At 40.9% G+C, this 22,445-nt stretch overlaps 1 protein-coding gene across 1 annotated transcript in view; it reads right to left on the bottom strand.

Annotated features, from left to right (window-relative positions):
* Positions 1 to 3,014, bottom strand: part of LOC120519070 (E3 ubiquitin-protein ligase TRIM39-like) — a 32,241-nt gene extending 29,227 nt beyond the window's left edge. The window contains exons 1-2 of the mRNA XM_039742159.1: positions 2,907 to 3,014; positions 316 to 434 (exon numbers count right to left, since the gene is read on the bottom strand). Of these exons, the coding sequence (XP_039598093.1) occupies positions 316 to 420 (105 nt within the window). The 5' untranslated portion in view covers positions 421 to 434; positions 2,907 to 3,014. The remainder of the gene's footprint in view (positions 1 to 315; positions 435 to 2,906) is intronic.
* Positions 3,015 to 22,445: the final 19,431 nt, after the last annotated feature.

Below are 22,445 nucleotides of genomic sequence, written 5' to 3'. Positions count from 1 at the left end.
TGAATGTGAAGTTCAGAGGAACATTTGGTGTGTAGGCAACAGATGGTGTACTGAGGAGAGTCGGACTACTGATTTGGTTATGTGGAAGGAAAGACCAAGAAAAACTCAATGAAAATGGAGGTGAAAGATTAAAGCGGGAGGCCAAAGGAAATGTGGTTGGAGGTGGTGTTTTATATATAATATACATAAAATAAAGAATGGGTCTCACGTGGAAACTAGGGAGGATCGCGCAGTAAAACAAATTATGTAGAAAAGTACAACAGGGAAATATCTAATTTTGTAAATTTTAAAGCAATTAAACTTTTTTTACTTTACTTTTTTTTTCTTGACGGGTACAATGTGTTCTTCTGAAGTAGAGGGAGAAGGACTCAGGTCTGGACCATGAACTCTCGGAGATGACCTTCTTTTTTTTGAATCCATTGTCCAATGCAAAACTAGAAGGTAAATAAAAGAAAATGGTAGAACACAGTATTGAACAGTTGCTTGTTTATACTTTATATGAAGAGGCACATTTACATATTGAAATTTGTTGCATAAATTTGCAGATTTGTACATTTTATAAGTAGTGAGAACAAATATTTTCATGCAATTCGAGATTCACAATAATGATGGTGGTAGTGTGCACAACAAAATAAGCAAAACAAAAAAAAACAGTCACTTACTGAATTTAATTTTAATATAATCACATCAAAAATTCATTTAATATGTTACAATGCTGGAAAATATTTTGGCCAAAAGAAATAAGCAAAGCCCACTGAGTACAAAATTCACGTTGTGTTCTGCTATTTTTTTAATCATTCTGCAAATTTTCCTCGTGGCACTAGCATTTCTTGAGCCAGTGGTTCTCAAACTGTGGGACGGGCCCCTAGGGGGGGCACGAAGATGTGAAAAAAAGAAAATAAGAATCAAAAATATGAAAAATACATCTATTGAAATCAAAACAAATTAACTTAAACTACATTCTGATACTAGAAAAATAAATATAGAATTAGATAAATGTCGATAAAAGTTAAGTAGGTATAATAAAATAAGCATCTATGATATATCATTAATTAAAAAAGAAAAAATTGGTATTAGTAGGCTCCTTTCAAAAAAAGTTAGGGGGGTGCGATTAAAACTGTTATGAAAATTCGGGTCACAAATACATCAAGGTTGAGAAACGCTGTCTTGAGGTGTTACAAAGATCTGAGGCTATTTGGCACAATTCTGTACTAAGCTGGAATTGAACAACTTTTAGCCTGGTAAGTGTCTCATTTCATCTCATTTTTTAAAACTGCTTTTCCTGATGAGGGTCATAGTGGCAGAAGGCCAATCAGGGCAGCATGGAAAATTTGTCCCCAGCTGTGGATTCCAGCTTTTCTTGGGGAACTCCCAGATGATCCCAAGCCAGGCAAGAGATATAATCCCTCCAGTATATACTGAGTCTGCTGCAGAGTCTCTGCCCTGTCGGACGAACTCAAAGCAGCTCTAGTGGGAGCCACCTCTGGGGCACCCTTACAGCATCCCCAGACCACCTCAACTGGATCCTCTTGATCTGTAGGAACAGCGACTCTACTCCAAGGCTTTCCTGAATCATTGAACTTCTCACCCTATCATGAAGTGTTAGCCCAGTCACCCTGTGAAGAAGACACCTCATTCCTACCACTTATTCTGATTCAGTCATTACCCACAGCTCATCACCAGAGATGAAGACAGGGATGTAGCCTGACTGGAAAACCAAAAGATTTAGATACTGTTTCACCAGCTTCCCCAAATGGACAGTCCTCATATCATCAGCTGCACCTTGATATTGTGTCCATGAAAACCCATAAACAGTAATGGTGACAAGATGCTGCCCTGCTCCATTGTGAAAGTCCAGCCTGACATCAAGTATTCAGACACAGTTCTCACCATGTCCATAAGGGAATGAGTAGCATGCCGAGAGCCGCCTTGGGCCAAGTAAGAGTACACAAGCAATTTGACATGGTGTTTTACTACAAATGTTTGTGATGTACCACTGTTGGAATGCATACTGCAATGCCTATATCTCTGTTATATGCCATTTGGTAATGTGGTAGTGTTTGTGATGTGCCATCTGTTGGAATGAAAGAGGCACAGCAACCAGACAGACATACATATACACAGACACATATCCTTTTATTAAGATGGGTATTACAAAACACCAATTCTTAACGTATAAGCTAACAATAACTGTAATATAATGAGCATAATGAGAGAAAACAAACAATGGTATGCCATGTTGTTTCAACCTACAGTACCCCTGTAATGTCTCCCACAAGGTAGAGCTTGAAAGAACTGAGGTCCAACATGGCAAGGATCAGGATTTGTTTATGTTTTTCCTTGCTCTTAAAGATCTTGGGCAAATTACAGCCAGTTATCTTCTGTGCTGACCAAATGATAGCACTGAAGTTTTTCTTTGTCTTCAACAGTGATTGTTCCATATCACGATCATGCAAGGTGGCATTTCAGGGGATGCAGCAGAAAGGATGGCTGCAAAAAGATTTGCCAAAACTGAGTGAGGTGCGTTGTCTGACATTGTGTGGTGCAATTGGTGTCTTAGCCATCATTTGTTGGCCATTTACTCTATTTGTTAATACTCCTGTTCTATGGTATAAAAATAATTCGGCATTGCACATACAATTGTCACTTGTGAATGAGCCACAAAAATGTGCCTTTTCACGGGTTACTTGCTGTGGATGGAGTGTTTGTAAAAGTGAATAACTTTTATTAAGAAAGTGGAATTTGAACCGTGCAATGATCTGTAGTGAAGGTGGAGTTTAGTATTGATCTCAGTGCAAGCCCTGATTGTGAAACATCACTAATTTTGTGTGGTAATGCGCGGGTCGCGTCTTACCAAATTTAAGTATGTAGCAGCATTTATATTCGCTATAAGTAAGTGCACTTACCGTTGGTGTGTTCAGGGCGCTGTCGCGGGAATGCGTGGCCGTCTAGCGGGTGAGCGCTGTGAGGCGCGGGGTGTTGGACACACGTGGGGCCGGTATAATGGCCAGTACGGGCTCCGCCACATGTGTTCATTTTTACACTCCGGTGTCCTCGCAGCCTGCCTAGTGCAGGCGGTTTAAAGTGCGGCGCGCCTAAAAGAGAAAGCCGGCATTTGATTGATTGAGTCAGAGATGGGGATCCCATAATGTTAGAGAAATGATTTTACTTACTGGTGAGTCAACCACGGTCGTGCTTGAGCTCAGCATAGCCGTTGGCTGTACCGGAGGGCTTATACGCGCGCGCGACGTTTGGTTTTAAATACATAGTTGCTCGGGGCGTGTCGCGGCGTGTGGCGTGAATGCGCTACCGTCTACCGGGATAGGTGCATGAAGTAGACGTGTTGGCAGATTGGCTGGACAATCTTGCCGGTTATATTTAAGGAGTTACCGGCCAACAGGGGTCGTCAGTGGACCTAAGAGCGAGGTAGGAATAAGCACTGCTGAGCTATTTGTAGGAGCAGTTGTAATTTCGGCGGCTTTTGCATATATTCTTTTGTATATAGAGTTATATATCTCCTAGTGATTATTTTTGGTGGAGGTATATATGCTTATTTGGTGCTGGGATAGTTTTTGATTTTGGGTTTGGTGCAATTGTTTTGTTTTTGTATATACACACACTTGTTTTTGTGCATATTTATTTCCTGCTGGAGGAACGTCTTGAACAAGGGATAAAAGAAGACAACCTTCATTATTGGAGCGTGTGTGTGTAGTTTTTGTAGGAGTGCACTGTTTTTTGTAAATACACCATATTTTTCCTTTTTGTTTGTTTTTTATTTCTTTTTGAAGAGTCAGGGTTGAAGGACTGTCTCTCAAAGCCCACCTGACACTACTACATTTTTTTGTGTACAGCACTCTTGTAAATAAATTTGCACCATTCACCCTTCAATTTTTGTCTGTGTCTCATCTCTCCATTTGATCCCGTTCGGTTCATGAACTATCAGATGTCCAGAGTGTAGGCTGGGGCCACTTCCCACTACACGGGATATCACATTTTGAGCTTTGCCAAAAGGGACAAGGAAGACTGAATTGAGAGCAACAATTGCTGCTTATGCTCAGCCCATCACTCCTACTGGCAGTCCTGGCAGTAGTGCAGCAGTTTCAAATGTGCAGAGCGTCTGTTTATAAACTGTAGTGCAAACGTTATTGGGGGACAATGCACGTCAACAATGTTTTATTGCTTATCGACTCACCGCTACCCATTGCTTCATGGGGATGTCCCATTCCCTCAAACTCGTTGATCACATATCATTTTCTCACAGCGCTTGATGTTTCATGGGACACCCCAACCCCTGGATTGTCAATCAATGATCTAAGCTTCATAGGGGACAGATACATTTACAGGATTACTGAGATGTATAAAAGTAATTTGCTCATTTCATATTAAAATTTTAAACTTTGTATTAAAAGCTTACTTTTTTGAGTTCAATTCATTCACCTGCAGTATTTTATGTGGTTCAAAAATGACAAATTTGACTATTTCATCTTCAAATGTGATTTATTACTTTTGTAGGGGATGTGAACGTAAATCAAACATTTTTTAGGGGAATTTAAGAGGTAGGGTACCACTGGTTTGGGACTTTTTTAAAGTTGATATTATGAGTACAAACTACTACCAGTAAGTGATTAAGTGATTATTTTTGTAGGGGGTGTGAACATAAATAATTTTCTAGGGAGCATAGAAACAGTTGGGAACCAGTGTTTCAAGCCACGCAGTCATACAGGATGCAATATTGGCTTCTGTCTTAGAAAATACATTTTTTTGCTGAGCCTTCTTAATAATGGAGTTGATATTTTTCTCCTATTTGAGATTCAGAGCAATTGTAATGCCCAGCAACTTGAAGGCCTCCAGACTTGTGACTATTGAACCACAGATGCTTATTAGGAGGGGTGATGGGGGGACATAGCCTAAAGTCCATGATCTTTTAAAAATGTCTTCAGTATTGTTAGAACATATGGATTTGAAGGTATTTGCTTTGAAATGGTGGCAGAAAGATGAATCTAAGACTGTTAGAGTTGTGTGGTTAATGGCTGTATTAAGTAAGCGTCCATGCCTGGCTTAAAAGTGAACTTTGCCATTACTTTCTACGTTTTAATGGTTCTTCCTGCCTGAAAACAACCTGTCAAGTCTACTTGTCTCTCACTCACTGAGTCGTCAACATTCAGATTTGTTTTTGCGATGAACCAGTTAAATGTGACATTGCAAAACATTTCTCCACCGGACTTGATCCAATTTCTTGGACTCTATCCTGGGTAGCACTGAGCACAAGGCTGGTGTTCCTGGGAAATCTCTCGTCTCGCACCCTACCACTTGAAAGATCAAAAAACCTCAGGGTCAAAAAGGGTGGTCTTACCTTGGCAGGACAATTTATAATAGTTCCTCGTTTGACTTGACTATTGTATACCCAGCCAGTGCTCTCTCTCTTTAGTCCTACTAATTCTCATGCATGACAAGTCAATTAGTCTGTGCTATTATCAATCATTTCCTGTAAGGAGGGTTAACTTTTTTTAAAGAACTGTGGCATTCCTTCTCCTGCTTAATCAAAGCTAGCTGCATAGGGAAGACAGAAGTTTATCATGTCAGCATTGGCCACAGGGCAGAAGGTGGTCTTGTAAGGGGGAAACAATGGACCATTACATGCACTCCAAGACAGATCAATTCAGTACTTCCTATTAGCATCTTCAGGGACGTGGGAGGAAAGGTGGCACACCTGATGAAAAATGCACACAGGCGTAGCGGGGGAACCTACATGTCCACCAGAGACGATCATCCTGCTCACCATTTAACACCAAGATGCTGAATAAGTGAGGCAGTGTGGTTGTGCTAGGCCCTGAGACACTGTGCACCTTGAAGTCTTTTATAGTAAGCAGTGTAAAGTAATCTTTGTCCAAACTAGTGCAGAACAACACAGGATTTTTTTCTTACTTCACATTTATTTTGTAACTCTAACAACAGCTGTATACTTTCCAGAATATTAATCATATTAAGACCATAGATTAATGGATGAATTAATATAACACCATCTCACTTACCTTTCTCTCACCCTTTAGAAGTGGAATTAGTTGGTGGTTGCCGAGGAGTTTAAGGGTTTGTAGACTGTTCCAACTTTTATGGTTTTAATCATTTTCTTATCTCATATGTAAAATGAATAGGTTCTAGCTAGATGGCTCACATTTTAGAGAAATGTGACATATATGTTGAGTTATTATTAATAAATTAATTGTCATGAATATATTTCAACAGCCTCTCAGACTCCTCAGGCAAGCTTGAACTTTTAAGTTACATCCACTTTCAAAAAATTGGTTCACTCCAGAGAATAGAAAATGGTTTAGAGAGTATGGCCAACCAATATATAAACAAAGTGGAATGTTATCTATTGGGGAATAAACTGAAGAAGCTGTCTAAGCCATAACAGGAATTTCTCCATAAAAATGATTTGAGAGATACCAGAAACTTCACAAGTGAAGTCTAAGTTAGCTGTGCTGTCATTGACAGAATGATAAATGAAGTGAAGTTGAAATGTCATCAGTCACACTGGTGAACAGCTTTAAGGGGTAATTAATATTCATCACTCTGATGTCTTTCATGTTCTTTTCTTAAGGAGCATTTCAAGCAATAACTCATGCACCTTGTCATGCTTGTACATCTGAGGTAAGCACTACCACCCTGGGACACCAGAGGGGGCAATCACTGACTCTCATATCTCTTTTATCCCCCACAGCCCAGAGAGAGAGAATGCCCACTGAGCACAACTGACCCCTTCCCTGCCAGTCCAGGATTTATAAAAGTGAGGCACTCCCATAAGGTGGCGTCTCATTCAGGAGATCAGTTACTCGGATTAGGGAGCTCCTACCCTGTAACTGGACCACTCTTCAGAACCAATCAATTTGAAGCCATTGACTATAAGATTATTTTGTTAATACATCATGCTATCAAGAGCCTGTAGTTTTTGGTTCTTTTACTTTACAAGTAACCAGAGTGGCCTGGCGGGCACCCCAACATTTCTTTTGAGTCCTGCCTTTCCCTCGACCAGCGATAATCCATCATTCACAATTAGCCTAACAGCCTGTGTGTGGGAAATGTTGGATGAAGAAATAATCCCTCAAGGAAAGCTCTCTTGAAAATGTGTAAGATCAGCTTGGACTGCTGGTTGGAGTGCATTCTAACATATTTCTGAATGGAAAAAAATGTGCTCTGCCATGTATGGTCAGTATTGGAGAAAGAATGGTGCTAAGTCACTCAAAAGCAGCACATTTTGCTGTTGACCGATAATGTATAATAGATAAAAGTCTTCTTTAACTCTGTAGCTTAAAGGGACTCCATTTTTAATTTATGGTTTTTGTGTTTGGCTGTTCAAATTAAAAATATTGCAAGCAATACAAAACCGGTATGAGTTTGTACAATAGTGTGTGTACACTAGAGGGCACTGTTGCTCCACCAATTTAACACAACAGACACAAGACATGAGTTAAAAACACAAAGATCTTATTTATTTTCAGCAAAAACTCTTCACAAACCATTCCCACCACCTCTGCCACTAGAATATATTTTGCGCAACACTTTCTTCTTCTTCTTTCACTGTACCTTTCTCCTCTGCTCTTCCCAGCATGCAAGACTCTGGCTCCCTGACTGGGTATAAGGTGGTCCCTTTTTATATTGGCCAACCCAGAAGTACTTCTGCTCTTCCACCAGCCTGCCAGCACTTCCAGGTAAGTCGAAAACCTCGTCGTACATAAGTCCTCCACAGCACCCCCTGGCGGTACCCATAGCACCCAACAGGGCTGAGAAAAAGAACTCCAAGTCCCATATTGCCCTGCAGGAATCCGAGGCACTGCTGTAAACCCAGGGAGCTACCATCTAGCATCTCAGAGGAGGCAGTGCCCTAAAGAAGCTGCCTTCCCTCATTCGCATCCTGACTGGGTTGGGCTGCCAGCCCTTGGGATTAATAAAGTATCTATCTATCTATCTATCTATCTATCTATCTATCTATCTATCTATCTATCTATCTATCTATCTGAAAAGTACCAAACTACCAAAGAATTAAAACAGCACCATACCCTAGTTGGTGTGCGGTGTGTGTGTGTGTGTGTCTGTGATTGTGTTCTGCCCTGTCCCAGGGATTGCTTCTGCCTTGCACACTGTTCTTGCTGGGTTAGACTTATGTCCCCTGTGATCCTGCTCTGAATTAAATAGGCTTAGAAGATGGTATGACATACTAGCTTTGTGCAAAATTCAGTTACTGGTTTACTACTGGTGCCTTGAGTTCTGAAGCTGAAAAGGGACCCCAGAGTTTGCCACAAGGGCACCTCAATATACTATGCATTTATAGTGTGCTCAAAAATCCAGTCCCTCCCTCCCTTTGATATAATATTTATAAAACGGTGCTCTCAATACTCTGAGGGGGCTCCCCCAAATCGATTATGAAATTATGTAAATATGTAATGTGCCAAAAAGGTAATGAAAGCAGAGTATCAGTTATTGTTTGCTTACACTTCAACCACTGCTTACTACATGAAAATGTGACTGAAATTGCTTTAAACTGGTGAAGCTGGTGGATAGTAGAGTGTAGTAGTCAGGTCACCACTGACTCTAGACAGAAAGAAGTGGATAGTGTGCATGTGTGCCTGAGGGATGAAGCAGCGTAGGAGGGGGCAGTTATCCACTGTTTGCTACAGTATCATTTTGATACCAGAACAGTGGTGTGAAAGATGGTAGACAGCATTTTATAGTATTGATCCAGCATTAGTGTACAGGTACAAGGGGTGTTCAGTATAATTTATCTGCGTATTGTGTATTTGTGTCCCAATTCTGAACTTGTCACTGGAGAGCAGGACATCTCTTAGCATGTGTGGCAGTCGACCGGGGAGCTTGCCCCACCAGGATGCCCATGTGATATTTTGGGGACAATACCTCCCCTGGAACACGAGAGGGCGACCACCCTGGAGCACATCAGGAGCACAGTCTTGGAGCTTAGAAGCTCAGCCCTGTTGGGGCCTGTGGTCATCTCCAGTGGGTGCCTGGACAACTCTGGAGCCCTGGACTGCAGCACTTCTTCCACACCCAGAACTGCTGCAGGAAGAGCGTCAGGAAACACCTAAAGCACATCCGGATAAACTATAGAAGGGGCTGCCTCACTCCATTCGGTGAGCCGGAGTCGGAAGTCAGAGGACAAAGCTTGTGGGAGAGGGGTGGAAGTGGCAGAAGAAAAGAAGGAGAAAGGAAAGAAAGAGAAAAGGAAAGGAAAGAAAAGGACTGAGATTATTGTGGTAATTGGTGCATTATGCAGAAAGGAAAAATAAACGTGTTTTTTGGGACTTCTGTGTGTCCTGTGTCTGTCTGTAGCCGGGCTGATTACCACACATGCAGTTGTAGGTCATTTCATATGAAGCACTCAGAGAGAGAGGATGACAGACATATCTGCCTGTGAGTCAAAGACAGGTTGGGAGCAGCGTTACGTCATTAGATTCTTTACAAAGGAAGGGGCGAAGAAAAAGGAAATCCATGAGTTCTGTGTATACTGATGATACTTCATATTATAAGATGGTGTTGCGATTAATGATGACCCCCACACAGGCTGTCCTCTGGAGGTATCTTTACAGGAAATGTGCCAAAAAGTGGATGCCATGATTATGACAGATGATTGTGTTAAGGTTAACGTTCTAGCCTATGAAGCAAGCATTTCAGCTAGTACGGTTTCCACGATCGTCGATACTCATTAATGGATGCCAAAAGTCAGTTTCAGATGGGTTTCCTGAATGCTGACACTGAATCAGAAAGCATGTCTCTAGGAATACAGTTATGAGAACTTGGACCTTCTTTGGGAAAATTCCACAGACTTTTCCTCATGGATTGTTACAAAGGATTAAATGTGCTTTCGCCACCATGAGCCAGACACCAAACAAGAGTCTATGGAATGGAAGCTTAAGAGGTTCCACACTACCAAGAAATTTTGAGTGCAGCAGTCAGTCGAAAAAATCATGGTGAAGGTTTTCTGGGATACAAATGGTTTTCTGCTGTTGGATTACATGCCTCAACAGTCACTGAAGACCCCCAAGTTTTAACAATGAAGTCATCACATGAGGCCATCAAGCAGAAACATTCAGGGAACTGTCAGCAGTCATGTTGCTACTTCACAACAGTACACTGTCTCATAAATACCAAAAAGCAAAGGCTGCTGTCAGCGGATGTGGTTTTCTAGAGCTTAACCATGCACCATATAGTCTTAGCCCTGGGTTTCTCATTTGAAACCAGAAAAAATTCCTTCATGGCCAATAATCATCAATGAGAATGACCTCAAGGAGATGATAACAAGTTGGCTGGAAGACCAGGATGAATCCTTCTAAAGTGGACCTAAGTGTGAAGTCAAGGGGGATTACAGTGAAAAGTAATGAGGTGAGTTTGGTCATCAGATTTTATTTTCATAGTCAGGTAGATAAATTATTGAACTCCCATCTTACCCATCCGAAATGTTCCCTATATGTGCAGAATCAATGAAAAAAAGATATAAATCAGACAAATGTAGCAGGCTATTTATAGTAAGTCAGCTGAAATGGCTCAGGAGCAGGAGACCCTTTAGTATATTGTTAGAGAATTTGTGAGTATTGCTATTTTTGTTGGATTTACTAATTTATGCGCCTTTCTTGCTTCTACTTAAGGATTCTGATTTATGGATAGTGTTTTTAGACTTGCTTGCTGCAAGATTGCTTCTTAGGAAACTCCTTTTGTCTCTTTTTTAAGGTGACCAGAATTTTTTGGGCCAATCCGGGGACACGGTTGGGGGGGTCCGGGGACATGGTTTTGCACTAGAGGAGCGTAGACTACTCCCCTCGTGTTCCGTGATTAAAGTTCTCCCACCACTTCCGATGGAAAACTTTGAGTTGCACACGCTGTAGATCACAAAAGAAGCATCCGGGGTCAGACGCAAATACGAAAATTCACGCTGAAGCCCATCATTGAACTGACACTTCCTTTTAGCACTCATGTTGAATCACTGGGATCACCGCGCCAAAATACAGAAACAACAGGCGGAAGAAAAGAGCCTCCATGCTGCTCTCGCATCCAGAAGCAAGCCATGCGTAAACACAGCCACAGACAGAGGCAGAGCATGGTGTGCCTCTCTTAGAATCTACAGATCACGAGTAGGGACTCTAAACACTACAGAATACAAAGCAAAAGCTTATCACGTGATTTCTCGGCAAAGTTGCAGGATGCGGTAAAGCATAACCTCCTTCAAAACACAGTGCACACGTGCTGAGTTCAAATTATGGTGGTGATGAGATATATTCAAAAAAGTGAACCAGCTGAAACCGAGGACGAAATCTTAAACCGGGGACATGTTTCTGAGTGGGGACAGTTGTCCGAAAAAGGGGACTGTCCCCGGAAAACGGGGGACGGATGGTCACCTTACTCTTTTTGCTTTGTTCTACTGTAGTTTCCTAATCTTAAATTTATAAAGCTTTCTTGTTGCCCATTTTTGTTCACCAGGGATTAACTGTTAACAAGTTAAAACTTTGTTTTTTTTTTAATATACAGTATGTGTGAACATGATGTGCTATTTTGCCAGCTCTCTACTTTTGGGACTCAGCTCTGGCTAAAGCCAGCAGGCAATTATTGTGGCCTGGCTAAGATTAGGTGAGCCTCTTCCGGTCCAGTTAGTCAAGATCCTGGTCTGTTTCTTGGCCTATTTTTGGAGGCCTCAAACCCATTTTGCATTTATTTGAGGCTCTATTTCATAACACAGACCCACAGATGGCTAAGGCTGTCACCTCCTTAACTATGAAAGATGGACAATCCAGCAGGAAATGTAGGACATGGTAGGATGCTGTGTACATTTTATCAGATCATCTGTGAAGTGTGCCCAACATGAAAGGCACCTGTTAAGGAAGAAAAACAATCAGATATGTGATTATTTGTAACCTCTTCTCTGTCACAGTGTCCTTACTGTACCCCACATATTCAAATGTGGGGATCTCTAATGGCAGTCTGCTCACTGACTAGGACTATTTTATTTTCAATTCCTTTTATTCAGTTCAGTTTACTACCAATAGAGGATTCCACAAAGCTTCCTTTGTACTCTTAAGGAACCGCTTCTAGACCAGAAATGACAGTCCAGCACTCTTTTATTAGAAACATCTATACTAATAAAAGACAAAGCCCTGTCTGACTGACTCACTCACTCACTCACTCACTCACTCATTCACTCACTCATCACTAATTCTCCAACTTCCCAAGTAGGTAGAAGGCTGAAGTTTGGCAGGCTCATTCCTAACAGCTTACTTACAAAAGTTAAGCAGGTTTCATTTTGAAATTCTACATGTAACGGTCATAACTGAATCCTACTTACGTACATATATATGGCCATAGCCTGCAGCTCGGTCGCTGTGGAAGGTGGAGTTGCATCCCCCATCACCACGCCTCCCACGTAGTTGGCTGCCTGCCTATATAAGGCTGTCCTTTAGCAGCAATCCAATAGACACGCTGCCGCTTAATAATCGCAGGCAAATCAAAAAGTTAATACTGGGAATGCCTGTTAAACATCTTAGATTCACGAGTAGCGATTTCCTTTGTTGACATATTAATAGGAAAGCAAGGTGTAAAGCTTAAGTTTAAATTAAGTCCATAGACACGCTGCCGCTGGCGTTTGTCATGCCTAAGACGAATACGATATTCACGAGATACAAGTTTAATGAGAAGACGCAGGGTATAAATGAGACTTTTGATCACTTTGTAACGGAGTTAAAATTGCTGGTGAAGGACTGTGCTTATGCAAACGAGGATGAAATGGTCAGGGATAGACTAGTGTTTGGCACAAACTCAGCGAAAGTGCAAGAGAAACTTTTAAGTGCCGGGTCTGAGCTAACATTAAATAAAGCCGTGGACATCGCAAGATCGCATGAGATAGCACAACCACAGCTGAGAACCTTTGATGCATGTACGCCGAGCGGCTCACATGAACTGACTGTGAACGCAGTACGCAGACAACAAGCAAAAGCTCCAAAGAGTGCTGAACAAAAAATGCATTACACAATTGAGAAGGCAGCAAAAGAATATGAAGCGAGTGACGCATACAAGCATATTCATATATTCATATTCAGAAACAAAGCACACGGTGTAAAAAGTCAGTCAATGTCCAGCTAAAGGAAGACAGTGTAAAAAATGTGGTAAATTGAACCACTTCGCTAAAGTTTGCAGGACTAGGAAAGGTAAACCCGTGCATGCAGTGTGTGATGTCTCAGATAAAGAGGAAGACGAGCTGTTTATTGATGCAGTAAGAAAGGAACAACCCTCTGAAGCTGAACAAGCCTTTGTAGACATATCAATAGGAAAGCAAGGTGTAAAGCTTAAGTTTAAATAAAGTTCATAGACACGCTGCCGCTAAATATTCTCAGGCAAATCCACAATTTAATACCGAGAATTCCTGTTAAACATCTTAGATTCACGAGTACCGATTTGGGTAGTGAATACTTCGATGAATGAAACCTTTACAACGGTTGACAAACACGGAATGTAATTTAAACACAACACATCCTCCAAATACGAACCTGATTGAAAGAAATAATGATAATCAAATCCTTGATGACAGCAACACTCATAACAGTGACAAAACAATTACATTGACAATCATGTTACATTGTTTTTAAAATGTTTCCTTTTCTTTTCATAACTTCTTTAACACACTACTTCTCCGCTGCGAGTATTTTGCTATTTCTAATAAAAGGCAGCCAAACGCTCCCCCAGTATGCTCAAATGAAGTTCACACAGCTGGCTTACTGTCCGCTAGCAAAGCAGCTAATGTTTTTACAGATTCTCAAAACACAAGAAAGTTGCTAGGTACACTCAAGGTCGATTCCAATGGGAGTCAAAAGCTGCAATAAGCTGCAAACAGACTAATTTTACAAAAAGATCCTACTTTTCCCAGAATACACCTCACTTATGTTTAGCTTGATTATCTTTCAGGCCTTGGCTGTTTACCTGAAATGTATCAGTTAGAAAAATTGCAGACCCTTTTAGCCGCGATAACACAATTTACTTTTACAGTCTCTTATGTTCTTTTACAAATGTTGTTTGAATTAGGTAACAGGTCATGGGACAATTTTGTTATATTTACTGTCAAACTAATAAAATTTAAGGTCATTCTCAGACCTGGAGTAATCAAGATGTATCCTGATAATACTGGGCACAGTGCAGGAAAAGGGACTTGACAGGCTACCAGTCCATCCCAGCGTCCACTTACACTGAGGCCATTAAACTAAACTTACAAGGCTTTGAGAATGTGGGAGTAAAACTGAAGTTCCTAGAAGAAGCACAGAGACACAGGAGGGACATGCAGTCAAGTTCTGGATTTGATCCGAGTACACTGGACTTGTAATATGTCAGCGCTAATCAGTGTGCCACTACTCTGCCACCTATGTTAAGGTCATATTAACTATATTATACTGTAACTAAAAGGTACCACTTTAGTTTAGGTACTGCAAAAATGCATCTGTTACTCACTTACTATTATGAAACTTGACCTTAACAAGCGCGTCTTTGGGTTTTCATAACATTTACTAAGAATCAGTTAAGTGTTTATTCATCCCTGCAACAAAACTGCCTCTTTCTGTCTGCTAACAAAACATCACTTTGGAGCAGTCCGAGGTGACTTAATGGAGACACATTTCACTTGATATTACATATTTATTATAAAACCTGTGAATCCTTCATATTAGCAACTCATTTTACCAGCATGTCAATATTTTGGACTGCAGATAGATGAGTAACCCATCTACTGATGTTTTAAAAGTGTCATGAAGAGCAAAAGAAACCTTAGTTAAGGTCTTGTTACACAAGAGTAAACGAGTAATGGGTGTCTTTTGGCAGTCCCTAAACTGCAGTGTTACCTAACTAAATATGTCAAAGTTCTTAAGTTAATGGCCTTACTTTGGCTGCTCAACTATGTTGCTGCAGGAATCAAATCTCTGACAGGATAAATTGCATAGTATGGATAAAAATTAACTAAACAGAGCTTATTTTCCTCACTATTTTTTATATTTCATTCTCTACATTTTTTATATTACTCCGTTGATGCAATTTTTCCATGGCAAGTCTGGCTTTTTGTCCAAATTTGAGGAGCAGCTTCAGCGTAAAAAAATAAAGAATTATTTATTTCAAGTTAAATTACACACACACACACACTTTCATTACTCTCTGAGAGTCTGAAACCCTCCTTGAACATAAATGAGGTGATCGCTTTGTATAACCAGTCTGCTAGCATTTGTCATTCTAGCAGCTGTTGCGGTAGGCCCTGGGTTCCTTCTGGTACAGGACTATGCCAGCCTCATGTGACCAGAGTGTGTAGGCAGTTTCAAGCTGACAAATGCATTGATGCCACTGACAGGTCAGACTTGATTCCAATTGAGAACTTGTGGGACGCTGTGTATCAGTGCACCTGACACTGCCAAGTTATGCCACAGACTGCCCAGGAGCTCACTGATACCCTGATCCATGTCCTGGAAGAGATCCCCCCAGGACGTCATCTGCGGTCTCATAAGGAGGGAGTCCATACAGGCCCGTGGGGGCCACTACTGAGTCACATTATTGGTTGCCGTGATGAAATTCACACAAATTGGATCAGCTTATGATTTCATTTTTGTTGAATCGGCCCTCAATGGGTTCATGATTTTGGTTTCCATTGATCGTCATTGCACCATTTTCTTTTCAACAAATTACACAGGATTACTAAGTAAAGGTTTTTCACTTGATTATTTCATTCCCTAAGTGTTCCCTGTATTTTTTGATCAGTGTATATCAAGGAAACTACATAAATAAAGAGAAAAGAATTTAAACCCTGGTTACACCATAACAAAACAGATATGCAAATATTCTAGAACTGAAATGAAATTATACTAAGGGAGCCAAAATACAAATTTTACTGTAATGCTGTACTGTTGTGCTGCTACAGAGAGAGACAATTATCCAACCAGGGGAGACCACATAAAGACTGTATACTAACTAAATGTTGTTCTTCATCCTGAGAATGCTCAGTTTTTACCCTCTGCCTGTTGTCTGAATATGTAGATATGTACTATAAGGTTTTGTGTTAAAATACGTACAGAAGGAACAAAAAAAAAGCTTGGCCTTCAAATAACAGTGAAAATGCTTAAAAAACATGAAAATGAACAAGACACATTGCAGATATCAAGGCACAGGATGTTCCTTGCAAGGGTTGTTGTTGCAGTAATACTTAAAATCAAAAAGGAACCACACATTTTATTGGTACTATTCTGCAGGCATCATCACTGTGTCACTGTGATCAGAAAAAGACAGATGCTTTAGATCAATTGCCCATCAGACCGTGGACATTGAGAAGAAAATGTTGCCTCTGTGCAGTGAATCATAATGGAGGAGAGAACGGAGTTAGTGTGTGAGATAGCAGACATTGTAGTGATCAGTTTATGGGCCTTTGAGTCTGTTCTTCATGAACAGTTAAACAGGAACAGGGCCTGTGAATACTGGGTGGCAAGAATGTCATCTCCTGAACAAAACAGTACTGCATCCAGTATTCCTATAAAAAAAAAAAACTAGCACATGATAGGAAGACACGGAATACAGAGCAGTGGCAGACGAACCCTGCATTTTTATTTTCCAGGCACCTAATCCTATGAGTTTACTATTATCTTCAGATAGGACAGATAATAAGCGGATGTGAATTTTCACCATAATAATGAAGAAGGGGTACATTGTTTCACTAAAGGTGTTGGTGAAAGTATGAGATGTGATCTAGAATCAACATTGTAAAAAGAGAGAAGTCCTTCGTTATAATCAAGAAACACCCCCACCTTACGGGGCTGCTCTCTCAAAGGGAGACAAACCAATGTCTTATCAAGAGCCTTGTACTCGTTATTCCTCATCCATAATGTCCAGAATCCCTTTTGTGAGTTTAAATTATTTTGCCCACTACTGCCAAAAGACTCTTTGATGACTCCTAAGAGCCGTTCTGTCTTTTCTCCAACCTCCACCTCCCAGTAGTGTCTACCTGAGATGAATCCCTTCTTGGCAATAACATCAAAATAATACATAAACCTCTTTTGATCTGGAGTGACATTCTGCAGTTTTTCATTATATCGCACTTGTTTTCCATCTTCAGAGAGAGTAAGCCAGAGATGTGCTTTATCTGGATCCAGTGTCACATCATCTGGTGAGACATTAAAGATTTGTGAGAAATTTGCCTTGATATATTTCCACCTGTGTTCATTTGTTCTCAATGAAGACCTAATTAGAGTAACTGCATGGATCTGCTGTACTTATTCTTTTCATAAGTTTGAACACTCTGATCACGTCACCTCCTAATCTTTGTTTCCTTAAACTGCAAAAGTTCAACTCCTTCAGTCTTTTCTCATAGGTTATATTTAGCAGGCCTGGAATCTGCATAGTCGCCATTGTCCACAGTCTTAATGTTGATAGTGAAGACTCCACCATAACTCCTTAGTCCTTCTCCTGAGGTGTACTTTCAAGTTTCAAACCTCCTGTTGTGTATTCGCATCTAAGATTTTTACTTTCATTCACATTTACTTGCATTATATTTCATCTGCCACCCCACAGGCCCGTATTCTGTTCAGTAGAGCATAATCTGTAGTAGCTTATCATTTAAATTAAGCCAACCCGCTATATCCTAACTATAGGGTCTGCTGGAGCCAATCCCAGTCAACACAGGGCACAAGGCAGGAAACAAGCCCCAGGCAGGGCGCCAGCCCACCGCAGTTACTTTATACAGTAAATATTAAAAAAGGCAGAGGCTCCCATTTTGATCCCTGAAGGACGCAATTTCAAACATCACCTAAATCTGGTGGCACATCATCCAGCTTAAGTAGGAACAATGTCATTCCTCTTTACAGATGGCTACATTGGCTGCCTGTGGTGGCACTAGTTAAATTCATCTTCCTGATTCTTACTTACAGAGTAGTCAGTGGCTCAGCGCCTATAGCATATATATGGAGACACTTGTGAGGTGCTATGCTTGTTCTCAACCATTTGGCTCTGCTGATGAATGATGTCTTGCGATGCCACCCCTGCGTGGTATTAAATCTCAATCCAGGCACTTTTCATGTGTAGCTCCTGGCTGGTGGAACGAGCTGGCAACCTCCATTCAAAATGCTAACTCCCTCAATGTTTTTAAGAAGCACTAGGGGGCTTTGCCCCCTTCCCGCTTCGCTCGCCATCCCCTGGGCCGGCACTACAGGCTAACCTCTTTGTGGTTCTGCCGCTCGCTATGGGGATGCAGATGTACAATTTAAACAGTGTGGCAGGCGGCCAGCATCCATGTCCAGCCGGGACACCCCTGCACTCTATATTCATGGGGAGCAGCCCTGGACATTACAATACCTCCCCCTGGACGCGGTGATCAAGCACCTGGAGCACTTACAGGTGAATTATCAAAGGAGTAACCACCATTCAGGGGCCAGAATTGGGAGGAAGAGGACAAGGTTGCCAAGGATGAGTGGTGGTGCAAAACGGGAGTGTTGCGGTGATTTGAAAGTGCTTGTTGGGACTGTGTATTACCTGTGGGGTTCACTGGGAATACGTGCCCCACAGGTGAAGAAAATAAAAGTCTTTTACGTCAAACGTGGGTTTGACACGTGCCTCAGTGTGAATCTGTGCCGGGTCGGGCGCCTATATAGTGCCTTAATTCACAACAGATTGTTATTTTCATGGGAATTGTTACATATGCATAGAATAGAACTAACTATTTTACATTACATCAAGTACTTAACCATATTAAAAAATAGTAAAACATAATAATTTGAAAATAAATTATGTTTCATGTTGCATTAGAGGTATTCGTTGCGTAATACAATTTTGTTCTGTTTGGCTTTGAAATTAACATGCAAGTACACTTTTACTTTAAAACTTATTTAAAAACAAATATTTGAATTAAATTTTCATCAATATCGCATTGAATTTTGGTTCTGCGTTTGGACTTTCATCGTGACAATGCAACATTCGTGATTAAATTTCATTTCTTTCTCTCTTTTAAATAAAACGACTTTTTCGAATGTTTGGCTCTCAGATTTGATAATTGTCTTTGCAAAAGCTATTCTAACAGGAATCTGTTAACGTTTTAATATGAATGGCATATCAAGATCTTTTTTGTCAAATGTTATTCCCTGATGATGTACTACATTACCTTTCTTAGATACATCTTCTTTCTACAGTAATTCGTGCGGTGGAAGACTGGATGGTGTTAACTGTTGTAGATATTCTTTGTGATATTGTAAGTTGATGTTGTCATCTTCCACACGATCACCACTATAACTGTTTCAGCATAGTCTATTGATATGCATTTAACCAATTTGCTGTGTAACTGATTGACATTTTTGGCGTTAATTCTATTGACTTAATTCTATTGACTTCATTGTTTCTCGGTGCTAGGATTGTCCGTGTAGCCTACTAATTTTTTCTTTTGATAACCCTTTTTGATTAAATTCCCCAATAAGATTTGGACATAATAAGTCTTCTTTAATTGGGAACTTAAAGTGAGGAAAACATTAAAATTTATTAGAGCTGAGAGTGCAGGATCTGTGTCTGACAAAAGCAAGTGAGAAGTGAGAGGACAGTGTGCATGGTTGAATATGTCTAAGAGGAGGGATTGATTTGCAAAAATGTCATGGCCAAAGTCTCGTCTTGTGGGACTTGAAAAAATCTCTTATAAAAGTCTTGTCTGGTCCCAGGATTTTTTTTATTTATGAGAGATTTAAAGACTCTCTTGTTTGGTGAATTTCAGTCTAACTAATGTTAACTGTTGTATGAAATGTAAGTAACTTATATATTGTTCTGAGCTCTTCAATTGTGATGATCAGATGTATACCCTTGTCCTGTCACCAGGGCAGGTGCCACTATTAGGGCGCAGATCATAAGAGGGGGCAACCCCAGCCCCACAGGTTAGCTACTGTACAGTCAGTTGGCAAGCTAATAAGCTTGGCCTAGGGGCACCAAATAACCTGGCACTGGCATTGCCTGTCACAATTGTTTCCAAACCGTACCTTAGACTTTACTAGATTGGGTTAATCTCATGTATAAGTTGCTTTGGATAAGTGTCTGATAAGCTAATAAATGTAAATGTAATTCTGTAAAGGTTCCTCTAGACATGACACTTTGTTACCAAAGATTAAGACAATTTGTTTAGGTCAACTAACAGAATTTATAATAGTTTAAATTCACATTTCTTTTACGTTTGAGACGTTTGTCGTAAGAGTGCTGAAGTGAACTTTCAGCTGTTTGCAATAAACAAATCAAACAAGAATAATTTAAATAACACATCTAATATGTCACGTTTGCCTGACTTGAATCCCATAGAAAATCTCTGGAAGGATTTGAAGAAGGCAGTTGCAGAATGCAAACCCAAGAATATTTGTGAGCTGAAGGCCATTGCCCATAAAAACTAGGCTAAGATTCCTTCAGAATCTCTGCCAAACTCTGGTGTGTGGCTATGCATCACATTTGATGCAGGTCATAACAGCAAAAAGCTGCTCTACTAAGTACTAAATGTGCTCGTCATGAATGGGTTGAATAATTTTGACACTGCAGTAGTCATTAAAAGTGGCATTTCATGTTGAATGCGGAGAAACCACTTGCAATATTTATTAGTTGTGTTGAGCAATTTGTTTATTGCAAACAGCTGAAAGTTTGTAAACTTTGTCAATAAGCCTAATTTGCAATGGGGGTTGAATAATTTTAAGTGCTTAGCACCAAGTCTCGTAAAACCTATCTGTAAAAATGTCTAACAACGCTCTGATATACAGTATATTAGGCCTGGGAAAGTTAACACATTCATTTTTACGATTAATATGGACTGTTTAATGTGGTAAAAAGTATTCTTGCATCTTAGGCCGGCAACGAGGTGATCGCCTCAGGCAGTGCTTTGGTCAGGGTGGCATTTATTTATTTTTTTAACATCCCCAAACACCCATCCATCCATTATCCACCGCTTATCCGAGGTCGGGTCGCAGGGGCAGCAGCCTAAGCAGGGAATTCCAGACTTCCCTCTCCCCAGCCACATCCTCCAGTTCCTCTGGGAGGACCCCGAGGCATTCCCAGGCCAGCCAGGTGGTATAATCCCTCCAGCATGTCCTGCGTGGCCTTCTCCCAGTGGGGCATGCCTAGAACACCCAAGGGAGGCATCCAGGGGGCATCCTAACCAGATGCCCGAACAACCTGAACTGACTCCTCTCAATTTGGAGGAGCAGCGACTCTACTCCGAGTCTCTCCCGGATAACTGATCTCCTTACCCTATTTCTAAGGGAAAGTCCAGCCACCCTGCGGAGAAAACTCATTTTGGCCGCTTGTATCCGCGATCTTGCTCTTTCAGTCACTACCCAAAGCTCGTGGCCATAGGTGAGGGTAGGAACGTAGATCGACTGGTAAATCGTCAGCCTCGCCTTTTGGCTCAGCTCTCTCTTCACCACAATGGACTGTTGCAGAGCCCGCATTACTGCAAATGCCACATCGATCCATCTGTCAACCCCCCGCTCCATTCTTCCCTCACATCCCCAAGCAATAATACAAAAAAGTTAAGTGTGTACCTGAACAATTACATACACATCCTGTACAGTATTTATGTACAATTCCATATTACTCTGGTTCACAATGATGCGCCACATGTTAATACATAGCGCTGGTGTTCATTTTCTTGATTTATACATACTGACATACGTGCAGGTGAGTGAAAGAAGTTGGGGTTTATGGTAGTACTGGTGCAATGCTAGAGAAAACTTGCAAAGGTAAAAATTACACTTTTTTTTTTCTTCATTTAATGTTTTTGTAAGAAATTCGAATCAAAGTCATATTACATAAGGGCTAAATAAGTTATCTTTGAGTGGCACTAAAACCAAAGTGTGTCTCAAGTACCTCTGTATTTAACTGTTCTGCCAGCCATCTTACAGTCCTGGATGCCCTAATATAATCACAAAATTCTATGGAATACAAGCGTAATGATTATCCCTACCCATGATTCAAGTTTGCAGTATATTCGCTAATTTATGCAAAGAATGTAAATAACCATCCAAGTAATGCACGGTGTCAGCTTTTAAGTGAGACTGCAGGTACGGAAATCTTTTTTTTTATCACTCCAGGAGCAAAGGCATAGGTACTGCAGAGTAATGTTTTCCAACCGCTTTTCTGTGGTGGCACACGTTTTGTAACCCAAAAAATCCCAAGGCACACCACGATCCTACCAACCAAAGGACGAGACGGGGGTGGCAAAATTAGCAGCTTGGAAATTGCCATTTTTTTCTGAGAAAGTTGCTGGCAGACAAACACCCAGGCAGAAGGACGTCCAACACTTCTCTTGGCTGCTCAAGTAATCCAAGTGCTGTGTCTGCAAAACGGTGATTGTGAAGCATCTTGAACAGGTCTCAACCACCTGAGGAGCATGTCTTACTCAAGTCTGGACCCAGGGCCACGTGCACTGT

This window comes from Polypterus senegalus, chromosome 18 (assembly GCF_016835505.1).
Source record: "Polypterus senegalus isolate Bchr_013 chromosome 18, ASM1683550v1, whole genome shotgun sequence".
In the NCBI taxonomy this organism is placed as follows: domain Eukaryota; kingdom Metazoa; phylum Chordata; class Cladistia; order Polypteriformes; family Polypteridae; genus Polypterus; species Polypterus senegalus.
Note: the sequence above shows the minus strand (reverse complement) of the source record. Positions and strands in the feature narration are given on the sequence as shown.